Source organism: Malaclemys terrapin, chromosome 9 (assembly GCF_027887155.1).
Source record: "Malaclemys terrapin pileata isolate rMalTer1 chromosome 9, rMalTer1.hap1, whole genome shotgun sequence".
Lineage (NCBI taxonomy): Eukaryota > Metazoa > Chordata > Testudines > Emydidae > Malaclemys > Malaclemys terrapin.
Genome location: NC_071513.1, coordinates 102,755,691 through 102,777,516, shown reverse-complemented (window position 1 = coordinate 102,777,516; position 21,826 = coordinate 102,755,691). Strand labels below are relative to the sequence as shown.

The 21,826-nt window shown below is 49.4% G+C and overlaps 1 protein-coding gene across 5 annotated transcripts in view; it reads right to left on the bottom strand.

The window, feature by feature from the left end:
- Nucleotides 1–6,865: 6,865 nt before the first annotated feature.
- Nucleotides 6,866–21,826, bottom strand: part of TP63 (tumor protein p63) — a 108,814-nt gene continuing 93,853 nt past the window's right edge. For 3 of the 5 annotated variants that reach the window (XM_054040701.1, XM_054040702.1, XM_054040699.1), the window contains 4 exons: nucleotides 14,109–14,266; nucleotides 12,505–12,649; nucleotides 11,383–11,476; nucleotides 6,866–9,661 (listed from right to left, as the gene is read on the bottom strand). In XM_054040701.1, the coding sequence (XP_053896676.1) occupies nucleotides 9,365–9,661; nucleotides 11,383–11,476; nucleotides 12,505–12,649; nucleotides 14,109–14,266 (694 nt within the window). In that variant the 3' untranslated portion in view covers nucleotides 6,866–9,364. Of the gene's footprint in view, nucleotides 9,662–11,382; nucleotides 11,477–12,504; nucleotides 12,650–14,108; nucleotides 14,267–16,439; nucleotides 20,066–21,826 lie in introns of those variants that run through there. The other 2 variants (XM_054040700.1, XM_054040703.1) reach the window with 2 other exon arrangements.

Here is a 21,826-nt window from a genome sequence, read left to right as displayed (position 1 = left end):
GCAGGACCCCTGGGCATCACCCCACATGCAGCTCTGCCAATGCACCTCAGACCTGCTCAGTGCTCCTGGCTGCTATTCCAGCCCCCCACCCCCACCTTCAGTTGTTTGCAATGCAACGTGTCTTGTGAACTGCAAACGTGGTGGCATGGCCCATGACCACCAGTCTCCCTGCATTGGAACCCTGATGCACCAAGGTAAGTGCTTGGGTCACCACCTCCTTCTCAACCAGAAGCAAGCTTCCGTGAGATGCTCCTTTATAGGGATCATTGCTCAAATGTTTGTGGGTTATTGACAAAATGTCTCTATTTGCCTCCTAATGCTCATTTAATGACATTTTATTTACTCTTCTGAACCCTAAATATTTTGCAGATTTACTGAGGAAGAAAAATGGAAGAGGCTTTAGAGGATCCATTCAGCCAGCCCTGGCTTCTTGGCATGGGATTTGTTGGTTCATTTAAAGCATCTGAGGTGGGATTAACGCTCTTTTGAGGTGATAGGCATTATTGGGGCGGGGGGGGGGATTTAAACTGTTGCAGACTGGCACAGTTGTGGTGGATGGTTTAGTCTTTGAAAATCAAGACAGGTTTGGAGTTCAAAGGTGGGGTTTAAAATGAGGTCTGCTTTGATTTTGATTTTTGGCTTCCTTACTGGAGTTAAAAACTTGAACGTTTTAATTGAGAAAAAAAAAAACATAGTAAATCGCTGGTTTTTTAACATTAAAAAAAAAAAAAAATCAGGTCTCACATCCCATTTTTCCTGAACGACTCTCCAGAGGACTGGGGAACTCCGAACTTGATGACATCACAGAGGCCAATGAAGTGAAAGCAGAGTGGGGAAGCGATTAGACGCTTTGGTTTACTTAGCACCCATTTAGCTCTAATGCCTAACAAACAGTTGGAAGAAAAGCCCTTTTTGCTAAAGATTCCTAGACTGCGCCCTCTTTCGGTCATTTTCGGTGTAGTATGTAGTGTCCAGTGTAATGAGGCCTTGATGTAGTTGGCCTCTAGCCTGGTGCTCCTTTAACATAAATATTCAGAATCCTTCCTGTACTGGCAAATGTTGCATAGGGTCTGGCCAAGGCGCTGCCGTCCCGTCTAGCTGGAATGGCTCCCTTGTTGTATTTCTAGAACTCTTCCGAGGACAGGCTGGTGGCCTCCTGCTCAATTCCAGCCTGGAGGGCCAGTGGCAGCTTTTCGTCTAGGTCCTACCCTCCGATCTGTCTGGCTCGGGTGCCCCTAGCAGGGGTTAGAACTGCCGCCAGCGTGCTTAGGAACCCACGAGCCATCCCACTGCTGCGAGGTGGAGTCCCTGGGGGAGGAATATAGGTATTGGCAGAAGGGGAGGTTTGTTGTTATAATTTACGGGCTGGGGAAGCCCTCCAGTACCCAGCTCTTGGTCAGCAAAAGCATTCGCCAGCAAAAACGCAGGGCAGAAACAATTTGACATTCCTGCTATTTCAAAGGGAAAACACGAGGATAAATTCCCAAGGAAAAGGGCACCTGTCCAGGCTTTTTAGCACGTTGTGACACAGTTAACAAAAAAAGGAAAACCCCCCAGCTTTAGTCTTCCTTTGATGCTCATCTGTGGGCATCTCCTCCAGAAGGGAGCCGAACGCCGGTTTAGGTTAGTAGGTTTCGTTTATTGTGTTATTGCAGCTGCAAAAGCCAGAAGGCCCCTGAACCGCTGTTGCTTGTTCCCTGTGGCACTTGCAAACGCAGGGTGGTCTAAGGAGACGTGCGGCTGCCTTTCACCACGGCCCAGGTACAAAGCCAGGTTGTGCACCTCCTGTAGGGTCACAGGGTCCACTCTGCACTTCACTGCTCAGTCTGAGGTGTGTAACGTCGCCCTGTGGATCCGGGATGGGGAATGCTCTGCTGGAGGCACAGGAGAGGCTGCCAATGAACTGGCCGGGGCTGGCCACATGTTGTTATTACTGGAGCCATTGAACTTTCCTGCCTTAGAATTAAGTGCTCAAATCCCGCCCTGGGTCTCAAGTGAGAGATTGTGCTGGCCCCATCTAGGGTCCCATCCTCAGGCCGAGTGTCCCACATCACAAAACGGCCACACAGCTCATGGCCTTTCTTCAGTAAAGACTCAAAAGCAGCAGAAAAGCTGGGGATGTTGCAGGCACAGGGTTCAGGTGCAGCGGAGATTTGTAGAGCACCTGCTCAGGACACTGCTATTAGAAAAATCTAGTGGTGTGAACAAAGACACCTTCTAGCCCTGGATCTGACATGGGTTCCCTTTGTGGTGCTGGACAAGTCATGGCCCCTCTGTGCCTCATTTGTAAAATGGGGATATTAAATGCTACCACTGCCCTCCCTCTTCACGGGGCTGTTTGACCCACCGTTCATGTCTGTCAAATGCCTTGATAAGGAATACGTGCTGCTGTTCTCTATCGACAAGATCACTAAATCCGCTCCCAACCCAAAGTGTAACAAGTAGGCATGCTGCAAAAGCAGCAGCTCTCATAACCGGTAACCCCAGGAGAAGATGGTCTTAAGCTAGAATAAGAAGCTGGTTCATCTCACTGCTCCAGCTTGAACGCTTGGGCCCCTGGGGCCGTTCTTCGGGTTGGAATTTTTATTCGCTGTAGATTTGAGCTGCCAAATTCATAGCCAAACATTGGCCACCCACCCTTACATTTCAGAGGTGGCTAGCGCTAGCTCTGTATAGCGTTGCAGCTTGGGACAAACATTCGTACGCGCCTGGGGAGATCAGACGCATGTTAGCATTGCCTTGCTTTAGGGGATCATGCCACAGGCTTACAGGGTGCAATGGCTCATGTCCGTCTTCTGCACCAGTACGAATTCCACTCGGATGTTGGTGCAGTTCCCTGCTCTGGCAACACCTCTGTTATGGTACCGGTTACTTTAAGATCCCGCTTTGACTAGCACAGCCAACAAGTGTCTTTGCTCCATTTCGCCACCCCCTGCGAAGCAGTTTGCTAAGACCTTCGCACGCGGCATTTGCAGGAGCAAAGTATCCGCACTAGCCGTCTCAAGGCTGCTGTCGCTCCACTAGGGGGCACTATCTGCATAGCCAGCAGAAGGGGGTTTGTTTACCAGACATGTACCTCTGGGTGTCTCATCCGGTGTTCGCACACAGACTCACCTCTGTCTTTCTTTGGTCTCAACTGAATAAAAGCAGGTAGGGGATAATGTACCAGGAGGTGCCTGGTGTGGGTGGATTCCATTCTCTGGCTGTCTCCATTTCAGGAAGAGATTTTGTTTACACATTTGCTGCTAACCCCAAATTGGAGGTGGATTGCAGGTCACTAGCAGGGTGAGCAGCCGTCTCTGCTCCCTCCTCCCTAGGGGCACTGGCACTTTGGACTCTGCAACAGCTTCCAAGACACTAGACTGCAGAACCTCGCCCGCCGTACTGCTACATGCAATGAGAACATCTGCGGCAGTATGGGCAATAGAAACCATGGGAAATGGGCCATGTGCCCGGTATAATGCTTTGCACCCAACCCAGCCGCTCCCCGAGGAGGACTTTGCTTTATGAACCGAGGGGGGTCTCACCCTAAGCTAGAGATTGTGACCCAAACATTTTGGGATGGAAGAAAGCCAAGGGCTCCATCTACTGCAGAGCCAGGCCTAGGCTCTGCAATAGAAGCCAATGCATCACAACTGCTACGGCACATAGAGCCCAGCAACTCCCATACGCTGAAGGGGATGGCTTAGTCTTACCGTCTCTGGGTAGGCACACCTAGGTGACCTAGAGCTGTGGGTTCAAATCCCAGCAGCACAGGTCCAGTGCTCCTGGTTTCACCTGGAGAAGTGGAACAACGCAGAGTTGTGTGTGAGGGGCTGAAACCTTGAGAGCCATGGGACCTTGAGAGCCATGGGAAAGGAACTCATGAAGCTGGGGATTGGTCCTGCTTTGAGCAGGGGGTTCGACTAGATGATCTCCTGAGGTCCCTTCCAACCCTGAGATTCTAGGATTCTAAGCAACATGTTGTCATGCCTACACGACAGCTGAAGACTGACATTTCTCAAGTGCTAAACATACATAATCCCACAGCAGAGTGTACAAGGAAATCAAGGCGTTTGGCCAAAGGACAGAACGAGCTGCTCTCCCCTTGGGGGAGCGAGGGCAGGAATGCTCATGGGAGACGGGCATGCCGGATCTTCACCTGGATGGGCCAGGCAAGCGAGGCATCGTCGTAACGACAAAGACGGGCAAAGCACTCAGGTGAACAAGCGGCAGGGCATCGGGGAGATGCCAGCTGGACAGGGCAATCCGTTTCCTTGCACCCCCCCCCCCCGTCTATAGCCACCTGTTGTCTCTTGGCTGATACTAGGATTGTAAGATCCTTGGGGCAGGACAGTCTCTTTGCTCTATATTTGTACAGCACCTAGCACAATGGGGCCCTGCTCCATGATCGGGGCTCCTAGGCGCTGCAAGAATACAAACAACACTGCATAATTAGCCTGTGGAGCAGCAGCAACCCTCTCTGTAGCGTTCTCACCCAGTCAGGCGTGAGCCATTCACCCCTTCCTGAGCACCATGCAAAAGGCCTCTAGACTCAAAAGGAGAAGCTTGGCTCGCCCTCCCTGGCAAAGCACCACGGGGGAAAGTTGCAGAGCCAGTACTTGCATTATGCTGGCCCATGGACAGACTAAGGATTAGTTTCCTTACTTACCAATCTCACAATGTTTCATGTCAGACACACCCAGACATTTAAAATCCAGGCTCTGCCAACACCCCAGCTCTAATGAATGCTGATGTGCTCAGGAAACCCCCGGAGACCCCCTTGGCAGACAAGCAGAGCCACTATTTGCAGTGCCGAAGCGGATTCCCGACTGAAACAGGGCTAAAGCTGCGCCACTGTAAAATGCAGCCGATAGCAGTTGACCCCGTCCACATTAGGGGCTTGCACCAGTGGCTGACACAGAGGCCAAACCCCAGCACAGACTAAGCCTACGTCCAGAGAGGATACGAGTGGACCGGCCGGCCTCTTTCCACTTCTGGAGCCCACAGACGCACTGGTAGTTCTGGGGACTGGATGGCTCAGGGGATGATGCCCTGCATCTGTCCTATTCCAGTCACTTGCTCAAAGTCCGGCAGAGGCTGGTAATCGCCCAAGACAGCTAACCCTGCTGGGTCTCGGTCCATTCCTAGAGTGATTCATCTAGCGCCTTGGGCGTCAGCCTCAGCAGAAAGGCAAACTTTGCACAAGACTGCGCTACCCTCAGTCCATCATCAGATTCCCCTGTCCCAGGTCAATGAACCACTGGGATGGTAGCATGAGAGAACCACCACCGCTTATAGTGGCCGTGCTGGATTAGTGATTAACAGGACTTCTGGTACCGTGGCCTCAAGTCATTCCATGCAAGTCCCAGTAGAGCTATGGAAGAGCAAGACAAAGACATTTCTCTCTGCATGGAGATTTTATTGCATGTTGTGGTGAGTGGCAAGTTTTGTTTTTTTAAAGACAAACAGCAGAAATAACATGATCCCAGGAGATCAGTGTTCATAGTGTAATCAAAAAAAACCCACCGCCCACACAAAAAAAAACTAGACAAGAGTTCATCTCGTGTGCAGAAAGAAAATATATACAAGGCACACAAAATACAGCTCTCATTCCTTTGAAATGTATGCACAGTGATGTGATCATTACAGAAAGCCTGCTGGGTTAGACTGTGCAGGAACAGGGCACTTCTTTCAAGCAGATACGAGCTGGACTTAAAAAAAAAAAAAAAAAAAAAAAAAAAGTGCAGATTGAAAAAAAAAAAAAGTGTGATTTGAACTGTGCATTGAAAGACCTCATTTGTCCCACAAAACCGTCGGATTTTGTGTCTGCCTAGTCATTCAGTGAATTCTTGGCCAAAACATACCAATCTTCCGTTCAATATTGTGGCTGGATTGCAAACACCAAAGCTTCCTGCCGGGAGACAAACCGATGAGCGAGGTGGGAGGTTGGGAGAGTGGCCGTAGCAATCTGCTTGCATACCCATCGGCAGTCGCTGTTCAATTACTCAGCTCCCGTTGCCACCACACTGGATGGGAGGAGGGGGACCCTGGCATGGGAGAGAAGGGGGGAATGGAGGACACACAGGGCCCCTGGCATGAGGGAGGGGGTGAGTGTCCCTGGAAATAGAGGGGAATGGGGGGGGGTGACACACAGGGAGCTGGGGGGGGAGCAGGATGGAGCTCCTAGGTATGCAATGCACTCAGCCAACAGAAGCAGCCAACTGTGTAATCCTCCTAGTAAAGATATAGGCCGTCATTCCTGTTCCTGCTTGTTTTGCCAGTGCGGAGACGTTTGGTGTGCAGCACAGATCTGGTGCCCACTCTTGAAAAAGGGCATTAAAAGATCGGAGAGGGCGCAGCAAAGAGCCACAACAACGATCTCAGGGCCGCAGAAAATGCCCGACAATGGGAGACTTAAAGAGCTCTGGGCGCTTAGCTTATCCCAAAGTGGAGTGAGTGTAAAGAGCTCCTGGAGGAGCTTTCTCCGCAAGTAAACCACTGGCTGGAGGCTGCAGCCAGACAAATCCAAACGGGAAATAAGGCCCACAGTTACCAGCGAGGGTACGAACTGTCAAAGGAAGTGGGGGATTCTCCATCCAGCCATGGCGAGTTAGGATTGAATCCCACAAATGATTTGGGTCAATACAGGGGTTACTGGGTGAAATTTGAAGGGGCTGTGACACACAGGAGGTCAAACTGGTTGGTCCCTTTGGGCGTTAAACTCTATGATTCCATGAATATAGAAAGGGTCCCCAGGACTCGGCCGGGCAGCAGTGGTTTCGAAAACTCAAGGAAGTGATCGCCTGGCGTGGCAGTGAAGGGGATGCATCGCCACCCAGCATCTCTGGGAAGGCGCAAGAGAAAGACGAAAACGGTCTGGAAATTCAGTCTCATTTTCAATTCAGCTTTTATTTCCCGTAGGCTTCAACAGGGTGTTCCAACACACACATCCCTTTGGTGTAGGCAACACCAGCATTGCTACAAGCACTGGCAGATCATCAGCTCAATTAACCCATAGGCTTGATCTAGCAAAACAAACAAAACAAAAAAAATCACAGCTATTCGGGGGAGGGTAAAAGCGACAGCAGTTCAAACTCTCTTGAAGATGCAGGATTATACCAAAGTGGGCTCCATAGTGGTACCCAGGAGAGATGCACAGAAGATTTTTTTCACAGCATATATTTACATCTTTAACGATGCCGCAGGTGAAAAGCTCAATCTCACTGCTGAATTGAAAGACCAGGGCTAAAGGCCCCTCTTTGCACAGAGGCTGAGAAATCTAATTCAGTGTCTACTACATTCACTTTTCGGTCAGTAGCTTTACAATCAGTGGCTTTTATTGTAAAATCCTGCATCAGCTCAGAAGAATATTGCCACGTAAATCACAAAACCACCGAGGTGAAGAGGGACAAACCTACTTTACCCCCATGATTTTGCAAACTAATTGTGCCAATGCTTTCCTCCCGTTAACCGTGCACCACCAAATCGGTTCTCGCACTGAATCAGGAGCGGAACCATTCCCCGTTTTTGTAGCAAGTTTGCACGCTGTGCGCTTTAAGTACTTTGAAATCTAGGACTCTCCTCTTTGAAGTGTTACAAAATAAAACGATCACAGGGTTGAGGTTCCCCCATCTTTCAACTGCATCAAGGTAACAGGAATCTCGGTATGAAAATACAAACAGTATCTCTGTTCCATAGCCATCATGTTATAAAGGTACATCAGTATTTTACTGGGAAATGCTTACACTATATAAAAACCAAAAACAAACACACACCTTATTGTGGTTCTGGAAGACCCGGTAACCCAAGAGGAAGTAAAAATCAGGGAACAAAAATTACACATACAAAAAAAATATATCTACACACAGACCTTACTGGGTAACCGTCTCGCATTATGGTTTCAGAGCTATTCAGAATACATGTGGAGAGCGTGGCAGTGTTTGGGAGTTACTGAGGGGCAGTCACTGAAAGACCCGAGCAGACATGCAAGTTAAGAAGATCTGAGCTCTGCTTGGACGCAGTACCGCAGCACCGAATGCACTGCGCTGAGTTGTGGTATGGCAGGAAAACAAGCGACTCATTCAGAAATTGCCTTTGTGGTATTCTGACCTGTCAAAATGGAGGCTTGCCCTAAAAGAAAGCCTGCTTTAACGGAGCTGCGCTGTTCATTTCAAACGTGTTCCTCCGTGTTAGAAATGGACTCTATTCAACTGGCCAATCCGCACGTGGAAACAGCCATTGGGTTCAGCTTCTGTTATTTGTAACTCGTATCCTCGCCTCAAACAACACAACTGCTGCTGGACCAACAGGTCAACAGCTGGGTTTTAACGCTGTAAATGTAAACACAACTTTGTGCAGCAGTTAACACTCATGGCATCACACAAAGCCTTGGAAATACGTGTTCCAAGGCAATTATGGGCAGTGAAGCCGAGTTCAATCTATGCTGGGCATCTCTAGGATGGCTGTGCTTCCCTGGGAAGGAAACCCTTCTACCCTAAAGAAGCTTTAACGAGGCATTGTCTGGGCCTACAGCAGCTAGGCCACACAAATTGGCCTGTAGCCTCTAACTTACACCTTTGCAATTTAATTGGAGATTTAACATTGTGTCCTCCTCACCCCAACCTGCCAAGCTACAAACCCGCCTAAGCCTTGTTCATAAGCCTCTTAACAATCAAATGCAAAACCGCTACAGGAAAGACCCCAACAGGAGGGCAGGCTGTCTGGGAGAGTGAAAGGCGCGCTCTGGGGAGCACAGAGCTCACATACATTCAGAACCCGGGAAACGGAGGCAGAGACGCAGCGGGCATTTTCTCCTGATCAGTCGCCGGGGAAGGACAGGCACGGGGAAGTAGCTGGCAGGTGGGATGCTCACCTGAGCACGGGGCCTGCTCAGCAGGGTGCACGTGCTGCCTCTCTGGAGGACGGAGGACGCGCACCGCTCCGCAGAAAAGTGCCATTTAAGTGCAGCATTCTGGGGCTCCCCCTTGATTTTTCTGTTGTATCAATGCACATTTCTCGCATTACAAAAAGACTAATTAGAATGAGCGGATGAGAAGTACGAGGTGTGGGTCAGGGCGCCCGTGCACGTAGGTTTCAAAAGCCAAAAGACAAACCCCGCTCCCCTCTCCCCAAAGGAAAGCCAACAGCAACGGAGAAAAACACTAACCGCATCCCACCCGTCCTCCCACCTCGCTCCTCTCTCTCCCTGGCTACGCGATGGAGGCCGCGAGCCCAGGAACGCGGCTGAGACAGGATTAGGGGCAAGCTAGCTAGAGTAAGGTTCCTCTGCCCTTCTCCTCACGTACAGTCCGAGTGGAGGAAGACACGGGAAGGGTGGAGTAGTTCGTGGGTGGGGTGGGGGGGTGGCAGAGCCATGGCAGCTTCACTCCCCTTCCTCCTTGATGCGCTGCTGCTTGTTGCGCCGAGCGTCCATGTCAAAATTGAAATCGTTCCACTCGTCGCGGGGTGGGAAGGAGATGGTCTGGCGGAGCGTGAAGCGGACCGCGTCGATGACCCGCTCCCCCCGGGTCTCGCTGGAGCCCACGCTGACGGTGGAGGCGCCGCTGGGGGTGCGCAGGAGGTGAGGAGGGGAGGAGAAGTCATGGAGCTGCCGGTGGTCCAGGATGCCTTTCCAGATGGCATGGCGGAACTGCTCCGGGATCTTGAGGCTCACCAAATCCTGGAAGGCAAAGAGGTATCTCCTTTAGCAACGGCTCATTGGACCCAGCCATCCTTGAGGTGCAACACACAGACCCTGCCTCCCCAGGACATACAGGGAAATGGCCTCCTGGCTGCCCAGCCACCACTCCTGCTGAAATCACTGTGCTATGGCCCAGGACGCGAGGGGTTAGAATACTACCAGAGGCAGAGAGTGGGCAGTTCTCTGGATCGCTCTTCCTGAACGGATGTTTGTGGAGGCCACACAAACAACGCTAGGAGACAAGACCAAATGAGTGCTCGGGCCCTAGCCACCAAGGCATAAAGTGGCTAAACCCTCTTCAGTCTGGTCTCCCAGAACAGCCTCCAGGAGCTCTGCTGCTCGTGCCATGGGAGAGGCAGGGAGGTCTCAGCATGTCTGAGAATCTGACCATTTCTCTGTAAGCCGAAGAGTGGATTTAGGACCTTCACTTTGCGTTCCAATATTTGAAACTCTTGGCCTTGAAAACTGCCTCTGTTAAAGGAGATCAAAGCAGCTTGTCACACCGTCCTGGAGACTGAGAAATCCACCCCCCAGAGAGAAGGAGCTGGTTTTGAACTGGTTTTCAAACAGGAACGAAGCGCTATTCAATGGCTGTCACCATGCAGGGCAGCGTCCTGGCCATCACCAGGATACACAGCCCTAAATAGAATGGGGGGATTTTAAGGCTTCAGGGCTGTACAGAAACACTGATCCTCACCCAGGAACAGACAGAGCCACTTATCCCATCACCATCCTCCAAACCCAACTCCGGGAATGCTCTGATCTGAGCTCTGTGGCACTGACTCACTGGAAGAGTTCAGTTTGGGCTCCGCCTGGCCTCTGGGCTAAGATCAGTTCCATTCAGCTGTTCAATTTGCTCTGGGTCCAAACCACCACAAAGTTCGGTATGGGTATGTGAATTAGAGGGCCTGGTGTCCGCGGTCATCTCTACACATCCCGACACTTCTCTTGCTCGCCCACAGCGGGGGTGGACTCAGCCTCCCTTTGTAAGCCTGGCACCAGCTGCTCAATGAGGTCACGGTTGTTTGGGTAAGCCAAGGAGTTGGGATCAGCTCTTCTAGCTGCAGCCGTGGAGGGGAAAGAGCGGCCCATCCTGGAAAAGCAACAGCACCCCAGCCTCGCTGAGCCCTGGGGAGCGACAGAGGGGAGGGCAGCCTGCCAGCAGAGAGCAACAGCAGTGGACAAGAGGAAGCAACCTGGCAGAAGAAGCCACACTGGAGGGATAAAAGGAGATCAGGTGGCACCAGACCAGAGTTTAGCAGTAAGCGACCTGGCAAGATCATTAGAGTCAGTCTGGGAAACAGAGGCAGGGAGAGGAAAAATGCAGACAATGTATGGGCAGCCACTTATTTTTTTGTTTTGTTTTCGAGATCATCCGTTTGCAGGTAAGTCAAGGTATTTCCAGCCCTTATAAACGGAAACCAAGACCTGGAGAATTAATGGGTGTGGGGTTTGGAGCCAACCATGAGGCCAAAATACTCTGCACCAGGCAAAGCGAATATCCTACTGCACTGGGGTTGGGTTCGGTCTCTCAGCCTCCTCAAAAGCCTTCTCTGGTTCACAATAGACTGGATTAAAACTAGCTGCCCTTAAAAACCTCTCTTTCTCTCTAATAAATATGGAGTCTGGATTTCTGACCCGCCCGGCCCCAAGCAATGGGGTGGAGAGAGCGAACAAACAAAAGGGTGACTGTTACTTACATCCATGGAGTAATGCTCAATCTGATAGATGGTGGTCAGCCCCTGGGTCGTGAAATAATCCACGCAGGATGAGCAGCCCAACCTCGCTAAGAAGCTGCAGGGGAGGAGGGAAGGGAAGGAGAGAGAGAAAAAGGATCACCCTGGCTGCAATAGCCCAGCCATAGCATAACCAAAGACTCGACCACCTTGCAGCAGCTAGACACTGGGAGGCTGAGCCGCTCCCCCAGGGGGGTCCCCTCCTCCAGCATGGCTGAGGTCAGTAGACACCAGACAGCACTGCCATGGGACGGCTCTCAGTCCAGTGCCTAGCAGACCTCCCAGGATGCCACGGTGGTAGGCGGTGACCTGAGCAGAGAGGTAAGGGAGCAGCACAAGCGGTGGAGAGCAAACCCCCGTAGGGGGAGTCCTTCCGGGTTCGAGCAGAGGTACTTCCCTAAGGGGAGAGCTTGCCCGGCAGACACGCAGTGTGTGGCTAGAGGGCTTCGCTCAGTAGATCCAGGGCTAAAATGCATTACACACACACAGCTGTGCCTCTAAACAACATATCCGCGCCTAACTGTCAGCGTTCGGCTAAAGGAAGCATTAGCCAACGTGTTTGGGCTCCAAGAAGGAAGCAGGACTCTGTCAGAAGCCCCTGGGTTCTAGCCCCAGCCTTGACAGAGACTTACTTTGGGACCCTGAGAAAAATCCCCTCAGTCCGACTGATCCCACCAAGCATCTCAACTACTGACGACTCCAAGGGGGATGGAGGCCTCTCATCAGCCTTGTAGGTCCCAGGTTGTAACCCCCATTTCCCTTCCCGTGTGACGGGGATGATGCTACTTGCTGAGCCTACCTCCGAGTGGGAGGGGTGTCAGTGTTATTCGATTACTCTTTGAGAAGCAAAGAAACGCTGGCGTGGACGGTGCTACCGGTCAGTGCGCCAAGGACCACCTACCCCTTGGATGTGTTCTATGGAAACTGCTCCTCTCTCATCCTCCCCAGGGAGGATCAATCCGATAGCCCCAAAGACGGGGAGAAGAGAGAGCCCAGGTGACCGTGTGGCCCATACACTTCACCCCCGATGCACGAGGCCTTGTTATGCCCCTTGGGTTTGGGTCTCGCCGGCCTGCTCCCGCTCACCTGACGATGCTGCAGTCTGTGGGGTACGGGGGTGGCGGGGTGCAGTGAGACGTTGACGGCATCGAGAGCGAAGGAGGCAGCACCTGCGTAGGGCTGAGACCGTTCATGTCACCGGTCATTGCCATGTGGGTGCCCATCATGGGAACTAGATGAAACAAGCAAAGGGAGAGAATTGTTACATCGGAATTCCAGCCCAGTGAGCCTTCAACGGCAGCTCCCTGACTCAGAAATGCCACGTATTTCAGAGGGAGTCTTAAAGCCACCATAAAGCACCCCAGTGTGCTGTATCAGGGGGGTTATCTTGGGTCAGGAGAGCTCTCAACTCTTCTCTCCTAACTAGTGTAACTGTAGATGATAATCCAGACAAGGGAGCAGAGGGAACAACTCCAGGCACAAATATGCTGGATGGAAACCTAAGCAAACCGCAGGCTTCTCAGTTTTCTTTGCAGCGGAACAGTGGACAGGACAAAGCCAGCGGGGCAACCCAATACAAACACCGAACCACCTGGTTTTCAGAGACACGAAACCCCCTAAGAAAGTCACAAGGAGTCTTGAACCTCTGAAACCCCAGCCCTAAGTTGCATCTAGATCAGCAGAGCTGCCCAGCACCGCTCCGTGGTTGGGATTTTGCCCCATAGACTGCAATTGGAGGTGCCCACAGCACAGATCTTCTTTGAACTTAGGAAGCGTTTTCATGGACCCAGGGAAAGCTATGCCAAGGAGACAAGTTTGCACCTTCTCTTTAAAAAAGGAACGGGGAGGCAACTGAATGGTAAAAGCAGAAGAGGTTATTGCAGCAGCAAGGCAGGCCTGCAACACCCAGCACTTTTTACCCTGGGATTTCAAAGTGACTCCAGAAGCGGGACACGTACGTCACAGATGGGGAAATGGAGAGGTCAGTGAGAGACAGGCAGTCAGCGACAAAGCTGAGAGAGGAACCCATATCTCCGGAAGCCCAGCCCTGTGCCCCTGTCCTGCCTCGAGGGCAGCAGGCTTTGCTCCACGACTTGCATTGGGTCTACGTAGCTGGATCAACGGCCCTGAAGCCTGAAACTTGCTCTCTGCAGAGCAGGGACAGTATGGGCAAGCAGCCGTGCATGCCTCCTCTGCCCCACCCCCACAAACATGCCACAGGGTACGTCCGCGGCACGCAGCAGCTAGGAGGTGAGATTCCCAGCTCGCGTAGACAGACATGCATTAGCAATGCTCCGGCTAGCGTGGTTGCAGCAAGCCAGGTGGTGGGGCAGGATTGGACTCTGTCGAAGAGCCCGAGCCGTTGCCTGTGTTGCCATTTGTACCACACTGTGACGTGCAGAGCTAACGCGTCTGTCTGACCAAGCTGGGAATTATGCCTCCCAACGACAGTATAGATGTACCCCCCGACTGGAGGACTGCCCTTCTGAGTGAGAAGGTGGTTCCACCTGGACCTGAAATCTTGAGCCACTCCGCTGTGATTGCCAGACAGGGGCTAACGGAGATGGGTGCCGGGACATGGAGAGAGATCACCTGGCCATTTCATCCCACTCCTAGCCCCCTCGTCAAATACACCAGGAGGTCAATGGGGAGCAAGAACAGACGAGCAAGAGAAAGAGCCAGCCCCTTACTGTTGGTTCCCATGCCGTCGGGGATGGCGGTCGGGGTTAGAGCATTGCGCTGCTGGGGGTTGATCAGCTGGCTGACGGAAGGCAGCTTGTTCATGCTGTTCATCTTGCTGAGTGGTGGGGAGTTGGAGCCGTAAGACGACTGCGACTGCATGGAAGTCCTGCAAAGTAACGGAGAGGTTAAGGGTGTTGAAGCTTACGGAGCAGATAGGAGCTTGAGCCAAGTCTTGTGTGTATCGTGGGAGGAGGGTTATCTGCTCTATTTTTATATAAATTACAGGTATCACAGGGGTGACGCTAGGACAGCTTGTTGAAAAATATCTATTTTTCAGTAGGAAATATTGAAAAATAATTAAAAGGAAAAAAGGTGGCGGTTTTTTTTGGGGGGGGGGGGGTTGTTGGAAGAACAAACTGAAATGTTTTGAGGAGGAGTTTGTTTTGTTACAAATTCAGTTTTTGGTTTTCAATAAACCCAGAAAATGTCTACCAAAAATGTTCCGAGTTTTTTTGTTTTGTTTATTTGTTTTATTTGTTTTAGATAAAAATATTCTACTGAGCCAACATTTTAAAAAAATCCATTTTCACTAAAAGAAAAAAAAAGTGATGACGTGATTTCGACCAGCACTAGTCATTACTGACGGCTGGCTGCAGGCACTGGGACAGTTTTCGAGTGAGGGAACAATTATTACCTTGGCCTTTTTAAAAACGGTTTGCTGAGGATTCACAGAATCAGGCTGACCCTCTATTTCCAGGTGTGAATTACAACCAGAAGTTCCCCGCTGAGACAGTAGGTGCTTCTGATCTCTATGGACGCTGAGATTTTAAAAGCAGCTTAGGGGATTTGGCTATGCAGCTGCTGTTACTTTTAATGGGAGTCGGATGTCCAAATCCCTTAGGCTGTTCTGAAAAAGTATCAGCCTCAAATAACAAGTCTCCAAACCAGACTCAAACCAGCAGCCTCCTCGTGCACCAAACCTAGAAGGTAACCAACCAAACCCTCTCCAAATCCTCCAGTGCAAACAGCCTCACTCCAGCCAGTATTAACAGATGCTTCTGTAATAGGCCTGCCCAGGGGGAGTTGCTTGTGAGATCTCTCCCCTCCCCACCCTGGACTGCTTGCGGGGCAGGATTTCATCGGGGACGATTCAGAGAGTGCCAGAGCCCAGTCCCCGGCTTGAGTTACAGCCATGGCATTCCATCAGGAGTTGGGTATTATTTGGAATATGCAGAAAATGATCATTAAAGCCAGTCTAATAGTGCAACTGGCAGTGGCAGCACGTCACGCTGTCATAAGAGACCAGGCTCTCCCCCCTGTATGCTGGGCAGAGATCTACCATGCTGGGGGCAAAGGTGCTCGGGAACCGGGCAAGCTTCCCAGACAAGATGATTTCTAACACAGCTACTTGCCTGGCAGATCTACAGGACTTGAGTGATTGCTTTGCTGCATTCCAATCAGGAAGTACCTGTGGGGAGGGGGAAACTTTCTCCCTGTTATTTCCCATCAGGAAACCCACTCATCTGTTCTCTACCTGATTACACTGGATTCCTGGGAACTGACATTTCTTCTATGTGAATGATGTCGTGAATGCATATATGATCTCATGGATCACCTGGAATTGCGGACGTCACCATAAATTTCCTGCCTATAAAGATTTTTTTTTTCTTTTAAACTAAAAGACCTTAATTTCTGGATGACCTACTGAAACCTTTAGCATCCAAGCCCTACCTCCATACAGACAGGCAGTCTCCACCTGTCCTACTCTTTTTAGACTTGCTACGCTGGGTGGAGAAGACATCTGTTAACAGGATGCGGTATCTGGAGCCTGAGGAAGTGCAGACTAATTACACAGTGATAGGAGTTACAGAAGGGCGTGAAGGGACCTCCTTGTATTTTGGGGGCACAAACGTAGGACAAGATCCAAAATAAACTTTACAGACCCAAGGAAAAGAGACAGTGCAAAATGCGTACAACTAACATTAGTTAATAAACAACATTAACATCAGCTCCCAAGGGGAAATGATTCCAAGCCTTGTAATTCAGAGCCAACTTTTCAGGGCAGGGCTGGCGATTTATATCAGAGGTTTCAGTTCGACCATTATAGAAGTCCAGGCCAGCCACCAAGTTCAGGTCTGGCTTGATGCCTTGTTAAGGTTCAGAAGGGGTTTGGATTTGGGGGTTTAGCGAAGGTACACGTTTGGGTGCTTACGCTAGCCAGACTCGGGATAACATGAGCAACACAGGGCCGAGTGGATGCCTGGTGCAGCAGTTCTCTTGCTTGTGATGTTTATGCAGCCAGAGACATGCAAACCACCACGTAACAAGCTCTCACCAGCCTAACTCTTCTCAGGTCAATGGAGTGTCATCAGAAGAGAATTTGGTAAAGTTTGAGAGTGGTTTTACTTTTAAAAAATACAGTGCCTGGATCTATTGGGCAGGTGTCTCAAAAGCACTCAGCACTGGATCTAAGGCTTCTCCTACTCACACTTCAGTGAGAGCAGAGTTGGGCTAATGCTGAACGCTTTTGAAAACACCGCCCAGAAGCGTCTCACCCAGAGCCGACCCTCCTCTCGCTTCCTCCTGATTTACCCTGGCCTGACTCCCTGAAGCCAGTGGAGTCGCTGGTACAAACCAGGCGTGAGAGGACAAGCAGGCTCCATATGTTTATCCCCATAAGCACTTCAGCTCAACTATTTTATCATGTAAGAAGATACCCAGAAAATTAAGAGGCAGACAGAAAAAGAAAAATCCCAAGATAAACCAAGATGCAAAAGTTTATTGAAAATTAACATCACACATCCATGTAGCAACAGCCTCGGTAACACAAGAAAGCTGTTCTTGGTATGAAACACACAGTAGACTACCTGGCGTTTGGAGATTTGTTTATAACCAATTGCTTTCTTTCCCCAAATTCCTTTCTTTTCTTTACACGTATTAAAAAGCCTTGTGGATGAAGCTCTTATTTTAAAATGATGTTTAATGAGTCCCAAGGAAGATTGTAAGTAGGAGCATTAAAATCCATTTGATACCAATGCTAACGAAATGCATTTTAATATCAAGGCATAAGGACTTCAATCAACAGACTATTACACTTCTTGGAACAGTCTGATGCACAAGGCACACAGTCAAATACTGCAACTGATTTTTCTTTTCTTTTTTGAAAAGAGACTAGCTAAGCATATGGCCAAAAACATTTGTAGTTCTGCAAGCTACTGTCAAGGTAATCAACTCTCATATTTCAGGGCATTAAGTAATCATCTGGAAGGGTCAGGAAAGAAATGTTTCCACTTACAAAGCATGGCATGGTTGGCAGGGCTACTTTCAGGCAGGGAAGTATTACCCCCTATCAAAGGCAGGATATTGGACTTGATGGATCACAAAACCCTTCTTCACACTAGTGAACATTTACTCACATGCACAGTCCAACTGAAGTCAATAAGAAGCATTCACCAACATGAAAGAATGGTTACTTACCTTATAGTAACTGTGGTTCTTGGACATGTAGTTATTAGTGTGGATCCCACTTGAGGTGAGTGTGCGAGATAGGGATTTTTTTGAATAGCTGTGTCTGCTGAGACATGCCTGCACCATGGCGTCCTCATGACGCCCATCCACCAGGCTAAGGGTCCAAGGAGCAGAGAGGCCACAACCCTCTGTTTCCTCACTAATTCGGATTCCTGAAGAGGTAGGATGCCAAGTGGTGGGATCTGGGAACCTCACCGATTTCAGATCTGGGAACATACCCGAAGCAGGCAGAGGCTGCAGGTTAAGCTCTAGTGGAATGAGCCGTAATATTGGGAGGGAGAGGTACGTCAGACGTTTGGGAGCAGATTGATAGGTACAGCATGATCCACTTGGATGGTCTCTGGGAGGAGACTGCTTGACCTTTGGCTGCACCAGAGATGGCAATGAAGAGATAAGACAATAGCCAGAAGGGTTTTTATTCTGTCACGGTAATAGAATAAAGCTCTGGAAACATCCAAAGGGGTGAAGTTTCTTTGCTCTCAGAGCAGAATGGATTTTCAGAAAGAAAACCAGCATGTGGATGGATTGGTTTAAAACGAAAGCCTGAGACAACCTTTGAAATAAATTTAGAATGAGGTCTCAGCACTGCTGTGTCTCGGATGAATGCTGGGGAAGGAGGATCAACCACGAGAGCTTGGAGATCGCTGACCCTCCTGTCCTATGTGATGGCAACTAAAGAGTTCATCTTGAGAATGGTGCTGATGCCACTGGTGCCAATGCCAGGCATTTGTTCGGTGCCAGGCTGGCGGCCAAGCCAGCAGCACTCGTCTCTGCCTGGGAAGCAGGTTTAGTGGGTCATTCCCAAGAGGGCTGATGTTTCTGCAAGTCCCCATGGGAAACCAAGGACCAGTGCTAGGAGCCAGGTCTGTCCTGCCTTGTCTTGTACCATCTTCCGGTGCCAGAGTTTGCCTGACACTGATGGATTTCTTGTTGACACTGGTCCTCTGTGTCACATTCTGGCTGGAGGGGGCAGGAGGATATAACAGGGGTCAGATCCTTCTTTGAGGTGGCACTTCACTCCTCTGGGCCAGAAGTTACCCTTACAGATTGCTCTGAGAGGCAGAGTTTGAGATGGACACCCCTGGATTTCAGAGTCCTCGCCGAGAAGGAGTTGCACATGGCTCTTGCCAAGACAGAATAAGGAACAGCGGTGGTTATTAGCAAGAAGTATTAAGCCATCACAAGATGGACATGGCTTGAAGCCTGAAGGCTTTGAGTCGGCCATTAGCGGAGAAAGGTGCTAAGCCCCAAAATGTGTCAGCTTTTTGTTTTTGTTTTTTTGTTAAATACCCAGACTGGAAAACAAAGTGCAGAAGAATAATTAGGACTGAAATCTATCAAATAAGTTAAATCTAAGAAACATCAGGGGGTAGCAAGCGAACGCATTAGCTCTGTCTCACTACCATGGGCAGTGCGGGGGTGGAGGTTGTGGACACACTTTATGCTCCTGGCTGGTGGGAACAGGAGATCACTGTGCAGATGCAGCCCAGTGGATACTGCTACTCAGAAGATTCCTCTCTTGAGCATATGAGACCCTTGCGTACCTAGACTGGGATCCACACTGATTCGAGCACCTCTAAGAAGAATTAGGGCTTCACAAGCCACCATAGGCTCAGTCCAACCTCCAGTGAAGTCTGTTAACTTCAGAAACCCTTTTGAGTTCGGTGGGAGTTGGACTGGTCCCAGTAGGGTTGATACAAAATCAATGAGTCTTTCAATTGACTTCAGCAGGCTGTGGAACAGACCCTTTATGATCACGGCGAGGCAATTAATGATCCAGGTTGGAGGTCATATTTCTAAGAAAAAAAATTCTTCCCTATGCTAATTAATGTGCTTTTCACCTCCATCTGTCCAGCAGTACAAAATATTTTAACTACTTGCATTACTACTGCATGACCAGCATTAAAACAAGGACTACCTGACCAACGGTCACAATCCCCAGCTGTTTATTCTTAAACATAACCCCGTCCCACCACCCCGAGTGAAAACATCTTTAATTTAACAAGACAAGAGGCATTTTACGATTGAGACCTGCTCAGAGAAACTCTCACGAGTTTCACAAATAACAGTAACAGTAGAGAGTTTTAACAAACATATTACAAAAAAAAAATACATTGAGGAAGGCGCCATTGTGGTTTCAGACCTCCCAATGCTAACGCTATAGCCAAGAGATCTGCAGAACTGTTTATTCTTGCAAAGTTTGAGTCCCTTCAAGAGATTGTTTTCACTATTTTCTCTGTTTCTAACAAGCTGGGGTTTTTTTGTTGTTATTCGCCACAGAGTTCCTAGTCCCATGAGCTGGACAACAAACCCCAGCTTGGTTCATGGATAGACTGATGGGTTTGGGGGGATGGAATGTTTTAAGATGGCATCGCTCTGTTTGGGAAGCTCTCTCCTGGAGTCCGAGAGTTCACTCCTGAAGCAGGCCGAAAGGAGACTGTAGAGGACGAACCAGAGAAAAGAGAAGATGAAGGCTTAGGACCTTTATAAACAACCCAGAAGAGAAACACCTTCCTTCTACCTTCATGATCACAGTCTGGACTAGAAGGAAGAGAAACCCCACATGGCTAGGGGCTGCATGCAAGGGTCTTGGATAGGAAGGTTCAGCATGCCAGACAGCCCTTGTAGGAGTGCCCAAGAACAAAGGATAGTATCAGAAAAAAAAGCGCCACGACTAATGGACACGGAAATTCAATTTCCAAATCATGGGGCACAAATACGTCTTCGGTGTTGATTCCAGCTACCGATCAGCAACACACTGATCAAGCATGAGCCATGCGTGGGGAAAAGCTCTCATAACAGGGAAAAACCCAGGTCTAACTGCAGACCACCCCACACTTTGTTTACTTTAAAAGAGTGGCTGGTACCAGACAGGAGAATAATCCAATTTATTGCAAGATGGTTACATTAGCTTAATCTACCAACCACACCAACACCACCCTTCCAAGGCTGGTTATTCTATGCCACAGGAGTGGAATATAATGCATAGGGTAGCACTGAGATCCACACTATTTAAATGTGGTGTATGTGTGGGGGGGGGAGGGGAGGACTCTATATCATCTGCACAATAAAATATACTACTACGCCCTCCCACTTAGCCCTACTTTTTTGCTCCCTTTCCCTGTGATATTCCTCCAGTCAGAGCACCATCCAAATGCCTGGAGCTTACAATGCACGAAAGCAATATAAAGCATGCAAGGCAGACCATTAGCATTCATACAGTTAACGGTGAGCAACTAGACCAAGGTGTGAACGGAAACTTCACTGATATTGTTATTTTTCCACTGACTACTGCACAGTTTCGCAAATTCGTGCCTCAGTTTGATCACCACAAGCATTTGGATGGCTCTGCCTCACTGACGCTGACTTGAAAAATGAATTCCCTGGAGCACAGGTAACAAGGAGCTCGCTCACGTAGACTGAAAGCCAGTCGATGGTCTGCAAGCTACGGCCATGTTGATACTACAGAGGTACTTTGCTGGGAAACAGTGATAAGATGGCTCCTAATTTCAGGAACTCTTTGTAAAATGGCTTTAACCAATTTATGGCCAATCCAAATTAAGGGCAGTTTGCACTACCTGAACAGTAAGTACTGGAGCGAAACTGAATACCGAAAAATGTTGGCTGAATTGGAGAAAGTGTTCTGGTCACGTCTATTACAGACTGAGGAATAATCTCATGGGGGGAACAGGAAATCTCATTGCATTTACAGCTAGAATATTGGAAGGCACTATACGGAAACTGGTGGAAGGGTCTTTCTCATCTCTAAGTTCTAGGATTCCCTGGTAATGCAGCAAGTCTGTGTTTTAAACTGGTGTGGCTGGTAGACTGATCTTCCAAAGTAAAATATGTATTGGTCTTATAAAAATGCACTCAAGGCTTTGTCTGTGGCATATGCAGGATGAAAACCGTTGCTAAACCCCCACCTATGATCATGAAGGTATCTGGCATGCCAGTAAACTAGGGAAAACCATGCATCAAAGAATGAGTAGACAGAATGCAATATGAGACAGAGAGAGAGAGGGAGGAAGGGAGGGAAGGGTATCTGTCAAAATGTGATTATAGTGAAACATTTTCTGATTACCTTGTCAAATGCAATACTTTTTGATCACCATTAGGCTGGTCTTCTCTCTCTCCCAAAACATTAAGACAATTATATTTTCTACCTGCCAAGTGCAGTCCGACATTTTTGCATGAA